The sequence below is a fragment of the Amphiprion ocellaris genome, chromosome 17, assembly GCF_022539595.1.
Source record: "Amphiprion ocellaris isolate individual 3 ecotype Okinawa chromosome 17, ASM2253959v1, whole genome shotgun sequence".
NCBI lineage: Eukaryota > Metazoa > Chordata > Actinopteri > Pomacentridae > Amphiprion > Amphiprion ocellaris.
Window position 1 is genome coordinate 24828729 of NC_072782.1, and position 19916 is coordinate 24848644.

The window sequence follows — 19916 nt, forward strand, 5'->3', positions numbered from 1 at the left end:
AGAACAGATAAAAAGAAAAACAAGCCATTTCAAAAATGTTTTTATAATATTCAGTCCACCCAACCCCACCCCATATCAGTCACTGATGAAGTTAAAAAGGATTGCTATCCTTAAAAAAAAAGAAGAAAAAAGCCATGATTTCCCTGTACCACCTGGTGCCAGAAGCTGATTTTGACTCATCACATCCTGACTACAGCTCTATATTTACCACACAGACAAAAGACCTATAAAAACCCCAACTCAGAAGGAAAGCCGTGTCTAAAATCACTGAACTTTTCCTTCAATGTTAACCTGTAAGTTGATTTCTGGTGATGCTAAGAGGGTTGTAAACTGAATGAGTGTGTCCACTTTCCAGGCTTTTCTGCCAACACATTTACATTATAAACAAAACAAAATTATATTTGATGAGAAAAAAAACTTCTGCCACAGTAAAAAGGACAGTAGCATTTCTGGTCTAACGCTAACGGTTCTGATGAAGCCATAACCCAGGAGGCACACAAGCACAGAGCAGACGAGGAGAGGATTGCCGTTGTTTTAAACATTGCGGCCTTCTGTAAAGGCACATACTGGTGGTGTCTGCTCACTAACTACAATTCACAATACTGAGGACCAAAAAATTCATTGTGTTATATATCGATTTCCGTCTTCCCAAGCAAATTTGAGAACGCCATAAGAGGGTTTTCAAAACAAACCATAAAATCGCCTACATGACAATAGCAACTACAATACAAAAATTAAAGTCTCCACATCTTGTGATCTCCTCAGCACAAAATTTAACATGAGTGGACCTTTTCTCATCAAATTGCCATTTCCAAGGCTAATAATAAACCTTCAAGCTCAAGCTCACTCAGAGTTATGACTTGTATTGAAGTTTCTCCGTTGCAATTTCAAATGTACAAATCTGATACATATTTTGACAATGTGTGTTGTCTCAGCTGTACATTATTTTGTAAACAGCTGTTGTCAAGCTTCATCCTATTCTCATCCAATGTTATGTATACTATATTATAAATAACATTATATATATTATACATACTGTGCTTAAAAATAATAATTAAATTTAACTATTGTCATTAATTAGTATTACATGTTAAGGGTCATTTTTATTTGTTTTATGTTTAGATATTATATTTATTACGCTTGGCAATAACAGATGATTTCAAAGAGTCATTAAAAAAGTTAACAACATGCAATCAATCCCAATTGTTGGGAAAAACAATTAAGCACTCATTCCTTTTGGCACATGCGCTACAGGCTAATACGATCCAATACATGTTCACCTTTAAACTTAACAGCAGACAGTGACAATGTGCAGTACTTACGCTCGGCGATCATGATCAATCCTGTTGATTTTGCCTCCAATAAAGACACGGATCTTGCAGTCCTTCCACCTTTTCTTGTTGGTCAGTAGGTATGGGATCAGCAAGGTCAGTCCTAAATGGGGAGAAAATACGTGGCTGCTCAACTCGCACCTTCTGTGATGTAAACATAAATTATCTGCTGCCTCCCAGGTGTTGGACCCTCAAGCCAAAACCATGGAGCTTTGAAGGCGTTTTTTACTTGAGCAAGTAAGATTCGCCAGATTTAGCCCCGTCGATACAAGCTCCCTGACCAACCATTAGCAACCCCTGCAAAGCGTCACAGTAATAAAAAGCTGCCCTCTGAATTAAACAAAAGGAACTGGATGATCTAAAAGCTCCTAGGAACCGTCTGTCATCAAACAGTGTATCAAATCAAGCTGACAAATATTAGCTAGCCAAGTCATACACCGATCAGGCATAGCATTATGACCACCTGCCTAATACTGTGTTGGTCCCTCTTTTGCTGCCAAAACAGCCCTGACCCATCAAGGCATGGACTCCACCAGACCCCTGAAGGCTTGCTGTGGTATCTGGCAGCAGGATGTTAGCAGCAGATCCTTCAAGTCCTGTAAATCGCGAGGTGGGGCCTCTATGGATCGGACTTGTTTGTCTAGCACATCCCACAGATGCTGGATTGGACTGAGAACTGGGGAATTTGGAGGCCAAGTCAACACCTCAAACCCATTGTGCTCCTCTAACCATTCCTGAACCATTTTTGCTTTGTGGCATGACACATCATCTTGCTGAAAGAGGTCACAGCCATCAGGGAACACCGTTTCCATGAAAGGGTGATCATCACATTCACAAGAACTGGACAAACAAACAACTTAAGGAAATATTTGACCATTGCAGTCACCGGTGTAAAAGCCTGATTAAAAAAAAAGAAGTTTCACAAGTATTTTGAGTCTTAAATCAGTACATTGTAGATGCCCCACTGTCGGCAGTTACAGCATCAAGTCTGCTTGGCTATATCTCAACAGGCTTCATACATCTGAATTTGGGCAGTTTATTCCATTCCTCCAAGCAGATTTCACAGGTTTTGATTAATTAGATAGGAAGTGTCTGTGAACTGCCATCTATAGGTGTCTCCACATACGTTCTGTGGGTTTTCAGTCTGGGCTTTGGCTGAGTGACTAAAGCACATTTAGAGATATCAACTTTATTATCTTAAAATAAAATGCACAACTAAGTATGCAAAAGTTAAGGGGCCTGCATACTTTATTATATATATTTTAGTCAGTTATTAGCAGCAGTTCACAACTGAGCCACAAGTGATAGCATTGCAGTCCAGACAACAGTTTTACTTGCACCCATGAGTGTCAGTGTCTCTACTGTAAAAACTGAAGAGACTCACATGATAATGAAACTCCATATTTGAAGTGACACTGGTCACAGTGCTATAAGTCATGAGTCATGTCTTTGCAGCATCTTTCTACCCCCAACTGAGCTGACAGAGACCTCAAATCATTCTATCAAATATAGTATGAGTCATATTGTCTCTGTCAGGTCCAGTAATCAACATATCACTGAGAGATTTATTCTTTTTACAGATATGGATGTAATTACATTTTTAGTACCTGCATTTAATTCCTTCTGCCTCTATGTTTTTCTGCTGACCACCAATAATTTATGACAAGCTGTAGAGATGATTATTATTTTATTGTAAATAGTTTTTGGTACACCAAATTTGTATTCTGACCACAAAAATCAAAGACAGCTCACAGCATAAACATTGATTACCCACCAATAAATTTGTTATTTTTTCATAGCAATTGAGGTGATGTCTGGTTGTCAGTCTGAAAAATATTTCTAAAACATTCAAATCTTAACATGAACAGGCCTTATCTGTTTGTTTTTTTGCTGTTATTTTTTTGTGGTCCTCACAAAATTAAAACTAGTGCACTGCCACTCCATAATTCATCTAGCGGTTATTGAGTTGAATGGTACTTACCTTCATCACTTCTCCCAAAACAAGACATAACTGTTTTTCTCAGACTTACCTCCATCATCAAACAGCCACCAGACATCCACTGTTCCTTTCCCCTGTTTTTTCTGGAACTGCTGGCTGGCTTCCAGCAGCCTCTGGTCAGACACATTCAGGGGTACTGTTGGGCTTTTCTTGTCTGTAGAAATGGTTAGAGTGCACAGACACACACACACACAGACACACACAGACACACACACCAAATCAGCTGAACTGAACTGAGTAATGATGAGTTTTACCGCTTATAATTTTAAATTGTCACTTAATGAATGGAAGAGTGAGTTCTATTTTACAGTTACACATTATAGCTGTGATACAGATGCGTTCTAGTGTCCACATAGGAGAAACAATTTTAACTCTGAGGAGCAAACGAAGAGAGAGAAGCTGTGACAGGCTGGAAACATGAAAACAGGAGAACAGTTTTCATCCTGAAAAGGAAGCTGCAGACAGACTGTCAACTCCAGGGGGAGAAGAAGCAGCAAGTGAGAGACTGAAGACAGTCTGGAAGAAACTGAAATGTTGGCACACGCTCACAAACAGTAACTGCAGACTTGGATCAAGTAGAAGCACTATCAAATACAGTAGAGCTTCAGAGACTGGGCTTGAGCTAGAAGCTGGGCACTGTTATAGGGAGAGCAGGAGAAAGAGGAAAAACAAAATGTTATTTCCCAAAGCCACGTAGCTAGCTAGTCACAAACATACGACAGCTAGAGAGAAATACAAGACGGTGACAGCTGAGTGCAGGACAGTATGTTAGCACAAGAGGAATTCAAAATATACTGTGAAAAATTAAGCGACAGAAAGAGTCAACATTTGAAAACGGAAAAAAAGACTTAAGAAGAAACGAGCACACAACAGAGAACAAAAGGAGCCTAGGACAGAAAAACAAAGCAGAAAGAGAAAACAAAAGGTTAATGGCAACCAAAAGAAGATCTCCTGCCTTTTTTTAACAGGGGCTGAGTTGGAGCTTTGCCATCATCATCGTCATCTGGGAAATATGAAACAAAGGAGAAAAAAAGTCACAGTTGAGGTGAACTGTTGATTTGACGTGACATCGACTTACAACTCAGGTTTCTTGGTGAAGAGGCAATGTGAAGTTAAGCGCAACAGAAACTGTAAACTTATAATACATATCCAAAGAAGAGGAAATTAGATAGCATGGTCTCAAGAGAACAGTAAGCTTCATGCAAACAGACTGCTACTGAGGGCCATGGAATAACAGGAACTGCTGCTAAAATTATTCCACTGGCAGCAGTTTTAACACGGACCTCAGTTTTTCCTCTGATTTTTGGAACTTTTCTCGGCGCCACCTGAACAATAAAACCGGCTGCTGTAAGCCAGGACTGTCTGGTTAAATCAAACTGGCTTACACAGAACATTGGTAAACAACTTTCATGAACAAAAATTTGGTCAAAATAATGGTTGAGACTAGCAGGATGACCTAAACCAAGGCGTTTATCTTCGCTTTGCTGCCTCTTATACCTTCACTGAACTAACACGTGTGTTGCCCTCTCAATTTAGAAAGTAATTACTACTAGTACTAATACTATTAATACACTGAAAGGATCATAAAAACATATCAGCCTCTATGTGACAATGTAGTTATTCATTGATATACTCTTTAATAATGTGAGTCCCAAATAAAGGTACTTTAAAAGCACTGTGTATGACGGCTCAGATTGTAAACTTGGCGTTTAAACATTGATTTACAGTTTTTCTCAGTCGCTTTGGTGCATTTCTCAGATCAGAACTGAAATTCTCAAAACTACTTGTTCAATCTTCACATCATTGTGTCACTTGTGCACATCAAGAAAACCGTTTCTCATTTCTTTAAACAAGTTGCAAATGCTTTGGTACATCCATGCAAATGATTATGTACAGTTCTCTGCTGTTTCCTACATTATCAGCTGCTTATGTCATGTTGATCAAAATGTATTATAATGGGTCTCTGTTGAATAGTCTCACCCACCACATTTAGACATAAGTTCATTGCATTAAGTCTTTATATACAAAATGGTTGAACAAGTTGTCATAATATGTCAAGGATATTTCTATACATTTTCCTTAGACTTTTTTTCTAAATCTGTCCTGAATTGATAAATTGCTCCCAGGTGAATCTTGACTTTCTTGAATGAAAGGTTAGGATTTTCTGAAATCGCTCAAAGAAGCAAGAGAGGATATTTATGATGTGGATGAGAATTTGTGGCCCAGCAGATGGGAACATCAGGAGGTGTAGGAAGACTGCACTGTAATTCCTACAGCACTGCATGTACAGTTTTCCCTAAGGAGATTGTCCTGTGTTCACATTTCTACTTATGTTTTTTCTTTGTGCTATGCAGCTGTTTTCCTTTCTGTATCGCAATGACGTGGTCTGTCAACAAATTATAATACAAACAGTAAAAGTGTAAATGTGAATCTTGTCCAGTCTCTTGCAATCAATCTCCCACATGCACTAAGGTTTAATTTATAATTTACAATAATTTTCATCAGACCTTTAGCCATAGTTTACATCAGATCATCCCTCCAGAGTCCACTATTATAATGACAACACAACTAAGCAATCTGACTTTCTTATCCACACACAATGACACAAGGACTTGTCATTCTGATGGCAATGACATGTTCATTGACACAGATATTTACTTTTGAGAGAGGAACTAAGGATTTTGAGCAAGAGACTGGCTTTTGCAAGTAATCCATGGTGTTTTGCTATTTGTACAAACTGTTTTGAGAAATGCACTTCCTGTTTTGCAAATGTCAAGGATGATTCGAGAAATGTACCAAAGCAACTGAGAAAAACTGTAACAGCATCCGTACAGTTACAAAGCCATGTACTACTTGCCATTTTGACGTTGTCCTTTGAACAAACACTGCTTTAGTTTTCCGTTACATTCACTCCTATGTTGCTTTGTCCTCTAGTGCTGCTGAGTTACTGTCAGTGACACTCAACAGTACCTACTGATGTTGAGGGATTAACATTTAACAGGTTGTCCATTAAATTACTACTAGCTACCGGAGGTATTGAGTTTTAACATCTTAAATAGTGAAAAGTGCAATAAATCAGACTGAAATTAAATCAATCAGACAACAGTTTATGTAAAAAATGTTGTTCTGAAGAAATCTGTGTCGTAGAAATATCTACAAAATGCATACATTTCAAGAAAACATGCAATGGTAAAAGGTTTTAAAATAAATATCAACACAAATCCCATACCAACCTTCATGAATCCACATTGCAGGAGCCTGGTGGTCAGGCTGAAGTTGAGAATGTTTGGTACTACAGTTCCCACAATCTGGGAACAGTTTCTTTGCTTGCTTGCTTTAGTTATGTGCGTGGTACTTACACACTACACTGATGGTGACCTCTCACACACAAACACAAACACAAACACACAGTGTGGCCACAAGACATCTGTGCACTAACAATCTAGGCCCAGTGGGACAAAGGAGGTCATGGGTCTCTGGGGCAACTTCCTGTCAGTGTATGTGTATGTAGGCATGATAAGGGAAGCCATAGGAGGGAATGGTGTTACACATATTTCCTGGATGCAAACATTTCTCTGTCATGACTTGAACTTTTGCTTCAACAACATGTACACACACAGTCTAAACAATCACAGCAATGCCGAGTAATGCAGAAATAAGAATATAGCATGTATGTTTTGTAATGGCTTGACTATGCAAAAATACAGGGTTTTCCTTACATTTAGAGGGCTTAGGTGCTGCCTTGGTTCTGGGCGAGGTCCTGCCTAATTGTGCTCACAGTTAAAGGTCTTCATTTCACCAGATACTTTATTTGGTGAAATGACTGACATATCAGGAATCCGTGCACAGATGGACATTTATATGGTTGGGTGGGACAAATGCTAAAATTCTGCAAGATACCAGAGTTTCCACAAGACCCCAGTGTTACCCACTCGGTAAACAATGTTTGGAAAATTGAAATTTATATGCACTTTATGGCTGATTGCTGAGACCTGATTATCTCTGTTGTCAAGCACTTCATAGTGGTAACATTACTTCTTTTACACACACTGACAGAGAAAGAGACACTCACTTTCCACAACAAGAGCTCACTGGACCTAGGTTAGCCACACGGCCACCTTCCTAAAGAGGGAGGCTCAGTCTCTAACACATAACCTATACTAACCTAGAAGAACTTCGGGAACAGGCTAGTTTTTCTAGCTTGATTTATTCTTCCCATGTATGAAAGTTTAAGTCACCCCATGCATTTGTATTAAATCTAAACCATGTTATTTGGTGAAATGAAGACCCTTAACTGCAAGCATATAACAGTTGTATTTGCATTTACCTACTGCCATGTCAGTACTGTCTCACTTGGGCATCACTGTAAACAACAACTTTCTTCTGAAGTTTACCTGGTAGATAAGATAAAGTGGCAATGTGAAAGTAAATACAGTAACTGTAGAGACAGTCCTATCGGGGCTGGCTGACCTTTCTGTATAGCTGGACTGTTCTGGAGGCTGGTGGCCTTGGAGGATGGCTTGGATGAGTCGGCATCAGAATCTTTACTGGTGTCTATTGACACGATCACATCCTTCATTCCTGACGTCTTCTCCTGGAAAGACAGCAACTCATCTAAAAGAAAATGGAATGACAGGGCAGAAGAAGAGGAGAAAATAAGGCATAAAAAGGTAAAACAATAGAGTGAAAGTTGGAAATAATTACAAGAAATAAAGAAAATCAATCACAGCTACAAAGTTAGGCAGTCTTCACACAGAAACACTAGAATGGGTTGGATTAAAGCGGTATTCAGATGACACTAAACACTGGATTTCTGTGCCCCAACTGTCCGTGATCATATCAACTGAAGATGCTCTCAAATTGTAGTATGGGAAATGAAGGACCAATGATTTTTGGAGCTTGACCCATACTACCCATACTAGTGACTACATAATATGATATTGCAAGGTCTACAGTTTGTATTTTTGACTAGAGCTCAAAAAAGTCAAGCAATCGATCCCCCAACACGAAATTTGCAAATAAAAACTAAAAAACATTAAAACGCTTTTCTTCATCACATCTTTGGATTTCTGACTGGTAATCAGAACATCGAGGTGAAAACCTGATACTAGGATGCGACTCTGAAGTTGTTTAAGTCTAGTAAAAACTTCTGTGGAACCATGTTGTGTGTTTATGCACCGATACCTTGTCCTTGAATATGTGACACATCCAGCCCTTCTTTTAGTCGCAGAATGACAGCACCAAACTGGAAGTCGAAGGCATCACTGAGAGGAAAATACATAAACAAAAGGATCACGTCAGCAGTGGATGTGTAAAGCACTTTGTGGTCAACTAATAAGAAACTCAAGTCAGAAACACATGGAACATTTAAAAGAAAGATAAATAAACACTGCTGAGAGATATTCACACAATAAATGTCAGGTTCGAGCTTCTTTCTCACTGCTACAGGTGGAAACTATGTACACTGCCACAGTGACACACTAGATTGAAAGTAATGGGCGCATTGCTGAGCGTATTAACTGCGATTTTAATAATGTGGGGCTGAACAATCTTTGACCTTTACCTCTAAAACCATAATCCCTACATTCTACAATCAGGGAACCCATTCAGCTTAAGTGCTTCACACAGTCTCACATGACCGGTTTACGGTTCAGCAGGGAAACAGATTTCACATGGACTGCTGTCTTAACACAAGTACATGAAGAGTGTGTGTGGCAGTACCAGATTTTATTGTGCTGTGCATCTGCAAGAAATACTTTGAGCCCCCAGACTATCAGAATGAGTTTGAGCAAAGTGAAGATATCATGGCAATGATTGGCTATAGTCTCTGAGTCTGGGCCCCCTGACAGTAACTGAGACTGAAGACTTCATGTTCACTAAAAATGTGTTTGTTAATAACAAATGCACAAAGCCTATAATAAACTTAAATAAGAGAGGTCTGAAGGGAACACATGCATTACTGTCTCACACTGACGCCTGAATTGTCATGTTCAAATGTGAAATACATTCTTGGCCATTTAAGGTACTACAAACTAACTGTTGCCCCGAGGCCACTTAACAGGTTAATCTGGCCCTGTGTCAGTGGCATCACACACATGCTTTAGAAAATATGTTAAGATCGTTGAGAGTGATAAGCTGAGGCTTCCATAAATCATAAAAACATACTCCTAATGACTGTCTAACAATTCTGTATATCGATGAATTGTCCATTTCCATTTTTCAAACACAAACTTTAAATACCTTCTGGTTGAGCTTCTGGAATTTCTATCATAAGTCTGAATATCTTTGGGTTTTGGGAGGTTGATCAGACACCAAAAGGCATCTCTCAGGACAGCTCTGACATGGAGTTTTGGTAGTCGTATTAGAGAACCATGGATCTTAAGCTATGGGTAGCAAGGATGACTAAAATCATGCAGAGCCTGTTGTGGACTAAGAACGCAACCTCAGCCCTGTTCTGAGTGACTTTTTGTCTCCATCAATTTGAGACAAACACAGACAGAAGAGACTGAGAAAGGCATGAAGTTTGATCACTTATTGAACAAGCAAAACACAAACTTGCAGTAATATGATGTTCTGTCTGTAGCCAACTCACTGTCCCCTCCTTGCCACTAAACCAGTGTTGCTATGCTAATGTGAACAAATTGTTCAAACACTAAACCCAAATATTAGGCATCCCTGATTGTAAGAGGATCTTATGCTTTGTAACACCTGGCACTCAGACACTCAAAGTTCCAGATGAAAAAAGAGGCAGAAAAACAAAAACAAACAAAAAACACTACATTCACTATGATTCTACGTTTGATTTAACTGGGTTCGTAGAGTATCAGCAGATGTTACTGGGACAGCCAGAAATGACTGAACCTGCTCTACTTACTGGATCATACTGATGTAAGTCTCCACGTTCATCATGTCGCCGTCCCTCCAGTCGTTCTTAAAGCCCAGCACCAGGGTGTTTGGCTTGAGGCGACCGAGACCAGCAGCCTTGAGAGGAACAAGAATGAAAATCACAAATCAGTCATGTCAAAGGCTGTGCACTTTTGTAACAATCACTGGCACTGTCATTCTGGAACAGGAAATTAAGAATATAAACAGTGTGTGAGTGCAGCGATCAGCCTGATGCTTGTGTTATGGGGCCAATTCCACTAACACATTATTCATTCTCAGGCAAGTGATCTCTTCCAGCCTTAACATTTTAGATGAAAATGTTGGCAGCACTAGGTATGACTCATCTCCGTGAGCGCTACTTCATTTTTTACTTGCCGCCTGCTTTTATTTCCCACCAGGAGCACACTGGGATATCAGAAAATGTTTCAGTGTACTACAACTCAGGATGGTAAACGCCATATTTAGGATAAGGATCATAGGACATTACTCCAAGCTATGGATGTCTGTGTCTCTGTGTCTTTCTCTCTTTCTCTCTCATACACAAGATACATTCACAGAAATCCATCCTTTAAAATCCATCTAAAGAAGCATCTCTTTTGTATTTTAGCAATCATCATGACAACATAACTGACTGCACTCTTTTTCCAGTTTCGTTTCCTCCTTTATAATTGTTTTCTGAGCAGTGCTGTTGGATTTTTATGACTAAATCTGGACATTCTATGTTTGTAGCCATACACTCATTATCATTTGTTTTGGAAGAACTCTTTTAAAAATGAATTGATATATTTTGACAATTGTTATTAAGATTTAAGTCTTCAGTGAGCTTGGAGCAGAGAGTCAGAGGTTTCTGGTCTTTCAATTGGATTCTGATGACAAATTCCTGGTAATGAATCTCAACACACATACAATTACCTTTTTAAAGGCAGTTTTTGTACTGTTTACATTGAGCTTTTTTTCTACCTGGAGTAAGTACTGAGACCCCTGTCTCAGGTCCTCAGCAAACACTGGCGTGTAGAAGCCCTTGGTGTCATTCTTCAGCAGCCAACGCTGATAGCGGGCCTGGTCTGTGGCAAGATCTTTGAAGTTTGGCCGTCTGTAGCCCTATAGGAAGACACACAAAAACAATTAGCTCCTCTGCCTTTCTGAAATTAACGATCACGTTGACAAACCTGTAAATAAAACCTGTAGTACAAAGCCCTACTCGGAATGTCAAAGAGGACAAGTTAAATGAACTCATCCTCTTTGTGCATTCATTCTCAGGATCTTTCTGCTGGCATTTGACTCCAAAGCCACAGGTTTATGATCTCAGATTCAGATTCAGATTACTTTGTTGTCATTCAAATTATATCAGAGATGCTCTGCAGAACAAAATGACGATGCAGGTTCAGTGATAAAAAAAAAAAAACCCACACATAATAAAAAAAAAATACCTGAGGCAAAATAAAACAAATTATAAATACTGGTGCAATAGTGCATTGAATGAAAACAAGTAAGTGAAAACAGAGAATAAATAAGCAGCTATTGCATATGTCCCAAGGTAATTGCACTTATGAAAGGCAGTTGAGAGCGTCTGTGTTGATATTTACAGTCCTCTGTCTAAAAGACGGATGGTGGTGGGAAAGAAACTATTTTTAAACCTAACAGTTCTACATCTCAGGCTGCAGTACCTCCTGCCTGAGGGTAGGAGAGAAAACAGTCCAGGGGCAGGGTGAGTGGGGTCCTTGGTGATCCTCAATCCCTTTACAGGCAACATTGTTCTGCCAAGTCCCTTACATCTGTGGTTACTGGATAAACCAGCCTGCTCAAGTGTTTAGTAGGCCAGAGATTATTGTTGTTGTTGTTGTTGAGAACATTGAGTGTAAACTCCCCAAACAGTGGTGAATGCCCAATGTGGGCCAACTAACAATGCATTTTCTTATTTTTTGGTGGCATCAACACAATTACAGCTCCCCAGCAGATCAACTTGCCAGATTGGCTCCATGCAAGTCCTTCCCATTCCCTAAAATTACAGAATGGCAGAAGTGCTGTGAGTGATGCATTGCTACACAGGAAGAATAATTTGAAGAGGATAGCAACCAATTTTAATCACGTGCAATTTTTCCTTTTAATCGCTGCAGTCTCTGTACTCTTTGATTGTACTCTCATAGATGCAGGAGCACCAACTTGTACATTTGGCTAATGGGGTACAAGAAAACCAACCATGTTTTTCTGCTTCTCTACTTTGCATCCTGTTTTATCCAAATTTTTCAGTAGCTTGCCATTTCAATTACTGCACGTTCTTCTGCTCAGAGCCTTTCGTACACCCTCTGATGATACAATTATGTCACAAAAGCTCAAAACAAATTGGGATTTTGACAATAATTTAATTCACACCAACATACCTGATAATAACTTTGAATAACGTTGACTGTGTGACATGTCAATATGTTCCATCACATACTCTGAATATAAGCCTCTTTAAAACGTGCAACATTTCATCAGATGCTTTCATCAATAACATAATGGTTGTCCTAAGTTTAGAACTTCATGAATCTCTGAGGTAAATTAAAACCATTTACAGGCCTTTGACACATCTTTATTAAAACCATAAAAGGGAAACAAAACACCAACAAAATAGACGCTCACCGTGCGAATATGGCCACAGATCATCAGTCCTACGTTCTTGGTGAAGCTATGGACCAGATCCAGAAGAGCAGGACGAGAATTGGGGTAACCAGTCATCACTAAACACTGGGGTCTACAGTGAGACACATCCAAGAGGAAAGACAAAAACATCAACATGTCAGTATCCTATTTCACTGTATATAAACAATTCAATGGACATCATTTATTGCCGTGACATTACAAGCCTCGCAGTGGCCTGTATTCTTCTACACACACACACGCACACACACACACACACACACACACACACACACACACACACACACACACACACACACACACACACACACACACACACACACACACACACACACACACACACACACACACACACACACACACACACACACACACACACACACACACACAGTAGCGCACATCAAAGCAAATATGTTAAGCGCCATGGGATTTAATGGAGGCACTGGGAGGATAGAAGTAGGGGTTCAGAGGAACACACAAGTCTTTCTGATAACACCATCAGATGTCTTTTAATCTCCTGCTTGGTTTGCTGCCTTGGGAACAGTCCAAAGGCACATTGTCAGTAATACATCCTCAAAAACACATGTAACATAAGGGGGGGGCATAGAAAAGTAAAGTAAATAACATTTGCTTCTTATGTTTAAATAATACAACCAGCATTAGGGACATTTAGGGTCAGTTGAAATTACACCGGTGAGTATCATCCAAGAGTCATTGCTTTCATGGGCTATCTCTGTCTAATAATAAATATAAATAAATCATAATAAATATAAATATTTGTTAGATGATCTGAAACATTTAAGTGTGAGAAATATGCAAAAATAGAAGCCATCAGGAAGGTGCCAAATACTTTTTCACAGCACTGTAGCTACAACACTTGTACATGTGTCAAAACTTCAGTTTATGGGTAATTGTTTAGCATACAAAGGAATGATCTTATCAGTATGGTAATATGCGGTATCTATGGTTAATTGTTTGTGTTCATGGCCATAACCGAGACCATCTTCACTTCAAGGGTCACAAGATTGCTGGATTTCAGCTTTAATCGCAGTAACTACAGGCCTGTTCGTGTTTGGTACCTGAAGTTCTTGATGTGGTCCTCCACCCCACTGAGCTGGAGAGTGTGGGTCAGGGCCTGGTGGTAGGTCAGGGCCTGGGTTGATGAGCCCCAGTTCACATCTGGAAGGGAGGACGCATGCAGGCAAAAACACACAGTGGAGTTAGCGAGTGTGTTTATGGGTCAGGCAGCAGGGTCAAAGGCTGTCTGATCCATGTGGTGTTAGAGTCAGTGACAAGGCCTCCTATGTGTGTGTAGCTGCATGTCAAACTGAGTGTGCACACAGGTGTGTGTTCAGAGATGGAAGATCAGACTTGTGTTTGAAGAGGTGCAACAACGTGTGTTGAGGAGGATGGAACAACAGCTCAGTATTATGTAGCAGATAGTTGATGAATTTGTAATGTTTAAAGCATATTTCTTCATCTGATTACAACTGACCTCGTAGGTAAACAAAGAACAGACCGACATTTTTGAAAAATGCACAGACAGGTGCTGATCAGGGAAAATAGTCAAACTCCAAACTCCAGGATTGTTTGTTTAATTTGTCCTATTGTACATGTTTTACATGTGGTCTCTATGTACAGCACCACATGTAGCAACTGAACAATAAGAATAAGATGATCTCACTTCTTGAGCCCTTTTATGTGTGAAAGCTAACTAATGACAACCACTTGTGCCTGAAATTAATACAATACTTAGCTAATTTCAGTGAGCCCATTTGGCTCTTTATGTTAAAGTGTTTTGTTAATTGACACTTCCCATCTTTTGCTATACTTTACTGAAGTTTAGTTCTGAAGACTAAAATGGTACAAAGTTAGGATAACCTTTCATTTATTGTTTATTTAAAACATAGTCGACAGAGGAACGGGAAATTCAGCTCATGATTAAAATATTTCAGAGCACATCCTCTGTCTATGATGTTGACATTATAATTTACCTATAGCAGCTATCTTTTCAAATAGTTTTTCCAACAAAAATGTACTTTCTTCACCTGTTATATAAGGAACTTACACTAATCAGACATTTATATGTGTGCATGTCACAATGAAACAAAATAACCAAAACAGAGAGGACTGAAAATCATCAATATTCTATCAATATCATGCACTGTCCTATGAAAGCCAGTGTGTAAATTTTTTAAACTATTCTGAAGGAATAGATGTCTCTTTGTGCCAGCATCTTAAATGTTTTAACACTGAAATCAGTGGCTACAAACAAGAAATGTTGTCATGAACTTATTGCCCCCACTGTCATTGCCCAAAAGTGTGCTTGGTAACTGACCTGGCTTCTTGTAGCTGACATAGATATAAAGACCCAGAACGATGACGTTGGTCAGGAGGGCAGCTGCCCAGTTGATGACAAACATCACCACGCAGCACAGTATGGCTCCAGCAAGGGAAACCCACATGTTGTAGTATTTGAAGCTGGGGCGCCACCCTGTAGTACCAATGACAATGAATCTTAACATGGCAACAAAAGGCAAAGTGAATTTAAAATATGTATACAATACACAGTGATAATCACATAATGTAAGTGTGGAATAGTGTTTGCTAAAATATTAATTTTGGTAAACTGAGTAAATACAGTTCCTACGTAAAGTGCAGTAGAAGTTGTATCTGTCGGAAATTACTCAACCGTAACCATATTACATCTAACCTGCAATTTGAAAGACTAAAGATCAGGAGACGCTGTGGTCATCCTCCTTGAAAGGAAGCTTTTCCAATTATTTTCATCATTAACATGGTCTTAAAACAGTAAATGCTGCTGTTAAATGGGTAACGTTAAAGTTCGAGTTGGACATGTGATTGGGTTAAAGAATGGGGGTTAGCAGCCTGTTAGACTGATTACCAGAAGGTTATATCAGCTATTAGGGACCATATTTATTTACTGGGTAGCACAGAAACTAGACTAGGGGGATTTTAGTGATGGGATACAATCGGAGTGTGTGTGGTTACACAATGACAGAGTCTAAAACAAACCACAGGACATAAAGGGTACATTGTTCCTCTTGGAAAAGGCTTTTATGTCCCAGAGAGGGGGGACAAACTGGGCCTCAAGAAACCAGAACATTAATTTGGTTTATAGTTTGTGGTTCCAAAGGTATTAAAATCCATTACTCCATTACATTGTATTACTGTTGGCCTCTAAATGAGTCATGTACCATTTAAGTCCATGTAATTATGACCTGCTGGAGGAATTTCAAGCAGACAGAGAATCTGTACCTGCAGTTCTGCAAGAGCTTTGGTATTGAGGGGAAAAAAGCACATTACTCAATATAAAAGATCAACTACATATTTCATCCAGCCATTCAGCAGTTTACAAGTGTGTCACTTCACCAAAATTCATTTTAAAATGTTCTCACTTACCTATAGCTGCATCTATAAATGCAAATAGTTAAGGTGTAGCAAAGCGACTCAATATATAATTAACTAAAACTCAAAGTATTAGCTTACATCTGTAACCATGCTGTGTTAACTGACAAGCCTCAACAGTTCTGAGTAATAGTCAGTCACCTGACACACTGAAATACTAACCTTATTTTTCACCAATATTTCTAAAGTATTAATTTATAGTGTATATATGTATCATTTTTCAAGTCTTTATGCATCAAAGTCAAAATTCTGTTGTACTGGATTGGGAGTAAAGCAAGACATCTAAACAACCAAACAAACAAACCAAAACCCTGTAGATATGGATCCCACTGGACGTAACTGAATGCTGTTCCTAAACTGATCATTGAAAACAAACAAGGGAGAAATGCTGTACACGGCATAGTATTTTTCTATACTATAATCACATATCCTATGAAATATTCAGATATTTCTATGTAGGTTTAAGTGAGCAGAAGTTCAAAAATATAAAACAATGTTGGCTATGAACAGACTAAAGAGACGATGCATTACAGACACTGGAAACCTCTTTTTAAAATTTCTTTCTCAAACAAATTCTTTCTGAAGAAGACACACACAAATCTTGTGTGTAAATCTTGCACTGAGGATAATTTTAGTGAACTTAGACTGTCTTGACTTTACTGCCCTTTGAGGTAACATGGTAGCAGAGAGCTATCACAGCCTAGCATCACAAACACTAACTACAGTAAATAGCTACTTCACTAACTCCTGGCTCGAGTAGGTAGATTTATTGCGACTGGAAAGTGCAACCATGTTTCCAGCTGGCTAGATGTTTACTATGAGCAGCCATTACATCACCAAGCTTTTGGTGTGATCAAGCCAATACAGTTTCACACTTTTCTACACCCTTAAATGAAACATGTTTCCCTCAACAGTTGTGACTAAAGGTCTGATTGTTATTTTCTTTCTTTGTATCGTATTAATGGATTGGGTAGGCTATTTCCAACTATTTTTAACCCTTTGCTTCGCTGTCTGTTTTTTACTTGCTTTCTCTTGTCTTGTTTATAGCCTCAGAACTAGAATTAAAATGTAGCCATTCGACCAACAGTGGCATTCTGATTGATGTCCCCGGTAAAACATCATGTAAATTATCACCTGCTTGCTACTGCAGTACACCTAACCTCTGTTAGTTTTTCCACTGGCAGTCTCATTGGCCTGTCCTGTGAGCTGTCAAGTAGTAGAGCAGTAAGCTCTTTGAAGCACTTTATAGTTCAGGGACATTTATGTGCTTCAAGTAATTCCTTTTGAAACACCATCGTTTCCCATCATAATCACTGCTAAACACCATATAACTCGTGATTTTGCTTGTCGGCTGAAGAGCTGTCTGCTTTTTTTTTAATAAGCCAAGGATTGTCTCTTTCCTTTCTTTTCCTCTGTACTTGGTATGTCGTACTGCTTATTTCTTCCTATGTCCTGGTATTGATCTTACCTGGTGAGTTAGCCAGTGAGGCGTGGAACACTGAGAAGTTGATCAAGGCATAGGATGCCAAGAAAAAGTTGGAGATGATGGGGGCGATTGTGTTCAGCTCAGCTGTAAGATGAAAACACCAAACAGTCAACTCAGAATGGGCTAGAACTTCCAGCAGTAACAAGATGTCCTCCAGTGTGTCCAGCTAGAGAAACTACATGCTAAAAAACTTGTAATATGATTCAACTGTGTGACAGTACAAAGAGACACAGTTTACTCCATATATCGATGGCTCCCCCTCAGATTAAATCCTAATGCCTCATGGTGATGCCATCATGTGGTGTGGAAGGAAAGGAATGTCATGGGGGTCACATTTCCCCCATCAGACCATGCTCTTATGAAACATGAAAATGGTTTGTTTTAAAGATCTGTGAAAATATTTTTCTGAAAGGTTTTTAGGAAAGACTGATGCCACTTTATAGCTTTTTAGGCTTAACAGGAATATCCACAAAATAAATGCTCCATTGAAACATACATGTTCATTTGTACTTCATTTATTATAGAACCGTAGGTCTACCAAGTTAAAATTATTAAGAGTAATTATAAATGCACCAAATAACACTTTCCTTATTTTGCGAATTGAGTTGGTGTTTTCAGGAATCTGGAAAATTACTGCAAAATTTCTGATCTGTTATCATAAAATGACGTTACTTTCAATTCACAACAACTCTTTTTTTCATAGTATATAGTGCAATGAATACCACTGACTCCAGATTTTTAACTTATAGCAATTAGGAAATGATAACTGTGATCACAATTAATGACAATGCCTAATTGTGAGTGTGCAAATAATCAGTGTGTGCAGATGTACCAATGAGGATGAAGGCCAAAGCGATACCAAAGGTTAGGATGTAGCCTCGGAGTGGCTCATTGTTCTTGCCATAGCCTTTGGCGAACATTTGCAGCCCTGGGTAGATGTTATCCTTACATAAAGCCTGTGAAAAAGAACAATATGGCATTTTTTCAATAGCTTTTTAGGTGTTTAGTACCACAAACTTAAGAATTCTAAAGTAAAACTATTTTCTCACTGGCTATTACTGTAATTAATTAGATACCTAGTCTTACCTGGAAAACTTTAGGTGCACTGACTAAAGAGGCCAGAGCTGAAGACAGAGTGGCAGAGAATATTCCAGCTGTGATGATGGGCCCAAAACCAGAAACGAGGCTCATTACCTGAATGGAATATTACATGCAAATTTTACTTTTTGACATTTGCACAAAAACAACAAAAAATGCGATTTTAACCTCTTTATCACAAAAGTTCTTAATATTCATCTTCTGACAGAGCTGCTGCATACCTGGAAGTCATTATGAAGCCCATAGCGGCAGCCATCTTTTTCACTCTTGCAGGTAGAGAAGTCATAGCCAAATTTGCAGGCAGCATCAGTGCAGTTCATCGCGAACTGAGAACTGACTGTGTCATTCATATTTCCACTAGCGTCTCTCACAATACAAGAGCCTAGTGTTAGAAAAACAATAGGCAAATAATAAGCTTTTCTGTAAAGGAAATGTGATAAACTTGCAAAAGTGCACACAAATCTGAGGGACATCTGCACCTGTTGAAACAGCAACACCCAGGTAGACTATTCCTGTGATCAGTATGGCTAGAAGAGTTCCTCGGGGAATGGCCAATTGTGGGTCCTGCAAAAAACAACCAGAAAAACAGACTTAAAAGAGAGAGAGAAAAGATCAAACAAGAAATGTATTACTATGCAAGGCTTTTAATCTTTGATAATAAAGATTATTTAGAAGCTGTCTCCAATCGTCTGTCTAGTACAGTGAGGGTCATGAGCTCACTTACTGCTTTACTGTTGCTTGTTTCATTAGTTGCGACAGTCATATTCACCAGAACATAACAACAGGTTTGCTTGGTTTGACAGTTACAGTCAAGAAGGCGATAAAGCCACTGGATGCATCCCCTGTTTTTCTTGAGAGATTTGTTCAAAATTACAGGTGACTTACAGCAAGATCTCCTGAAATGTTGGCTCCAGCTAGAATACCGGTGGCAGCAGGGAAGAATATGGCGAATACAGAGAAGAATGTCTCGCCTCGAAAGTCCGGACCCATGTTCTCCCACATGATTGAGCCTGTCAGAAAAAGAAGTGGAAAAAGCAGTTGACAA

General features: G+C 39.0%; 1 protein-coding gene across 2 annotated transcripts in view; it reads right to left on the bottom strand.

Annotated features, from left to right (window-relative positions):
* slc12a2 (solute carrier family 12 member 2) overlaps positions 1-19916 on the bottom strand; it is a 68490-nt gene that overhangs the window by 7637 nt on the left and 40937 nt on the right. Inside the window, exons 8-23 of one of the 2 annotated variants that reach the window (XM_023273073.3) lie at positions 19757-19881; positions 19351-19435; positions 19093-19253; positions 18860-18967; positions 18606-18729; positions 17756-17857; positions 15197-15352; positions 13938-14037; positions 12841-12952; positions 11176-11316; positions 10205-10311; positions 8515-8594; positions 7801-7944; positions 4286-4333; positions 3362-3484; positions 1323-1434 (exon numbers count right to left, since the gene is read on the bottom strand). In XM_023273073.3, the coding sequence (XP_023128841.1) occupies positions 1323-1434; positions 3362-3484; positions 4286-4333; positions 7801-7944; positions 8515-8594; positions 10205-10311; positions 11176-11316; positions 12841-12952; positions 13938-14037; positions 15197-15352; positions 17756-17857; positions 18606-18729; positions 18860-18967; positions 19093-19253; positions 19351-19435; positions 19757-19881 (1828 nt within the window). The remainder of the gene's footprint in view (positions 1-1322; positions 1435-3361; positions 3485-4285; positions 4334-7800; positions 7945-8514; positions 8595-10204; positions 10312-11175; positions 11317-12840; positions 12953-13937; positions 14038-15196; positions 15353-17755; positions 17858-18605; positions 18730-18859; positions 18968-19092; positions 19254-19350; positions 19436-19756; positions 19882-19916) is intronic. The other variant, XM_023273074.3, reaches the window with a different exon arrangement.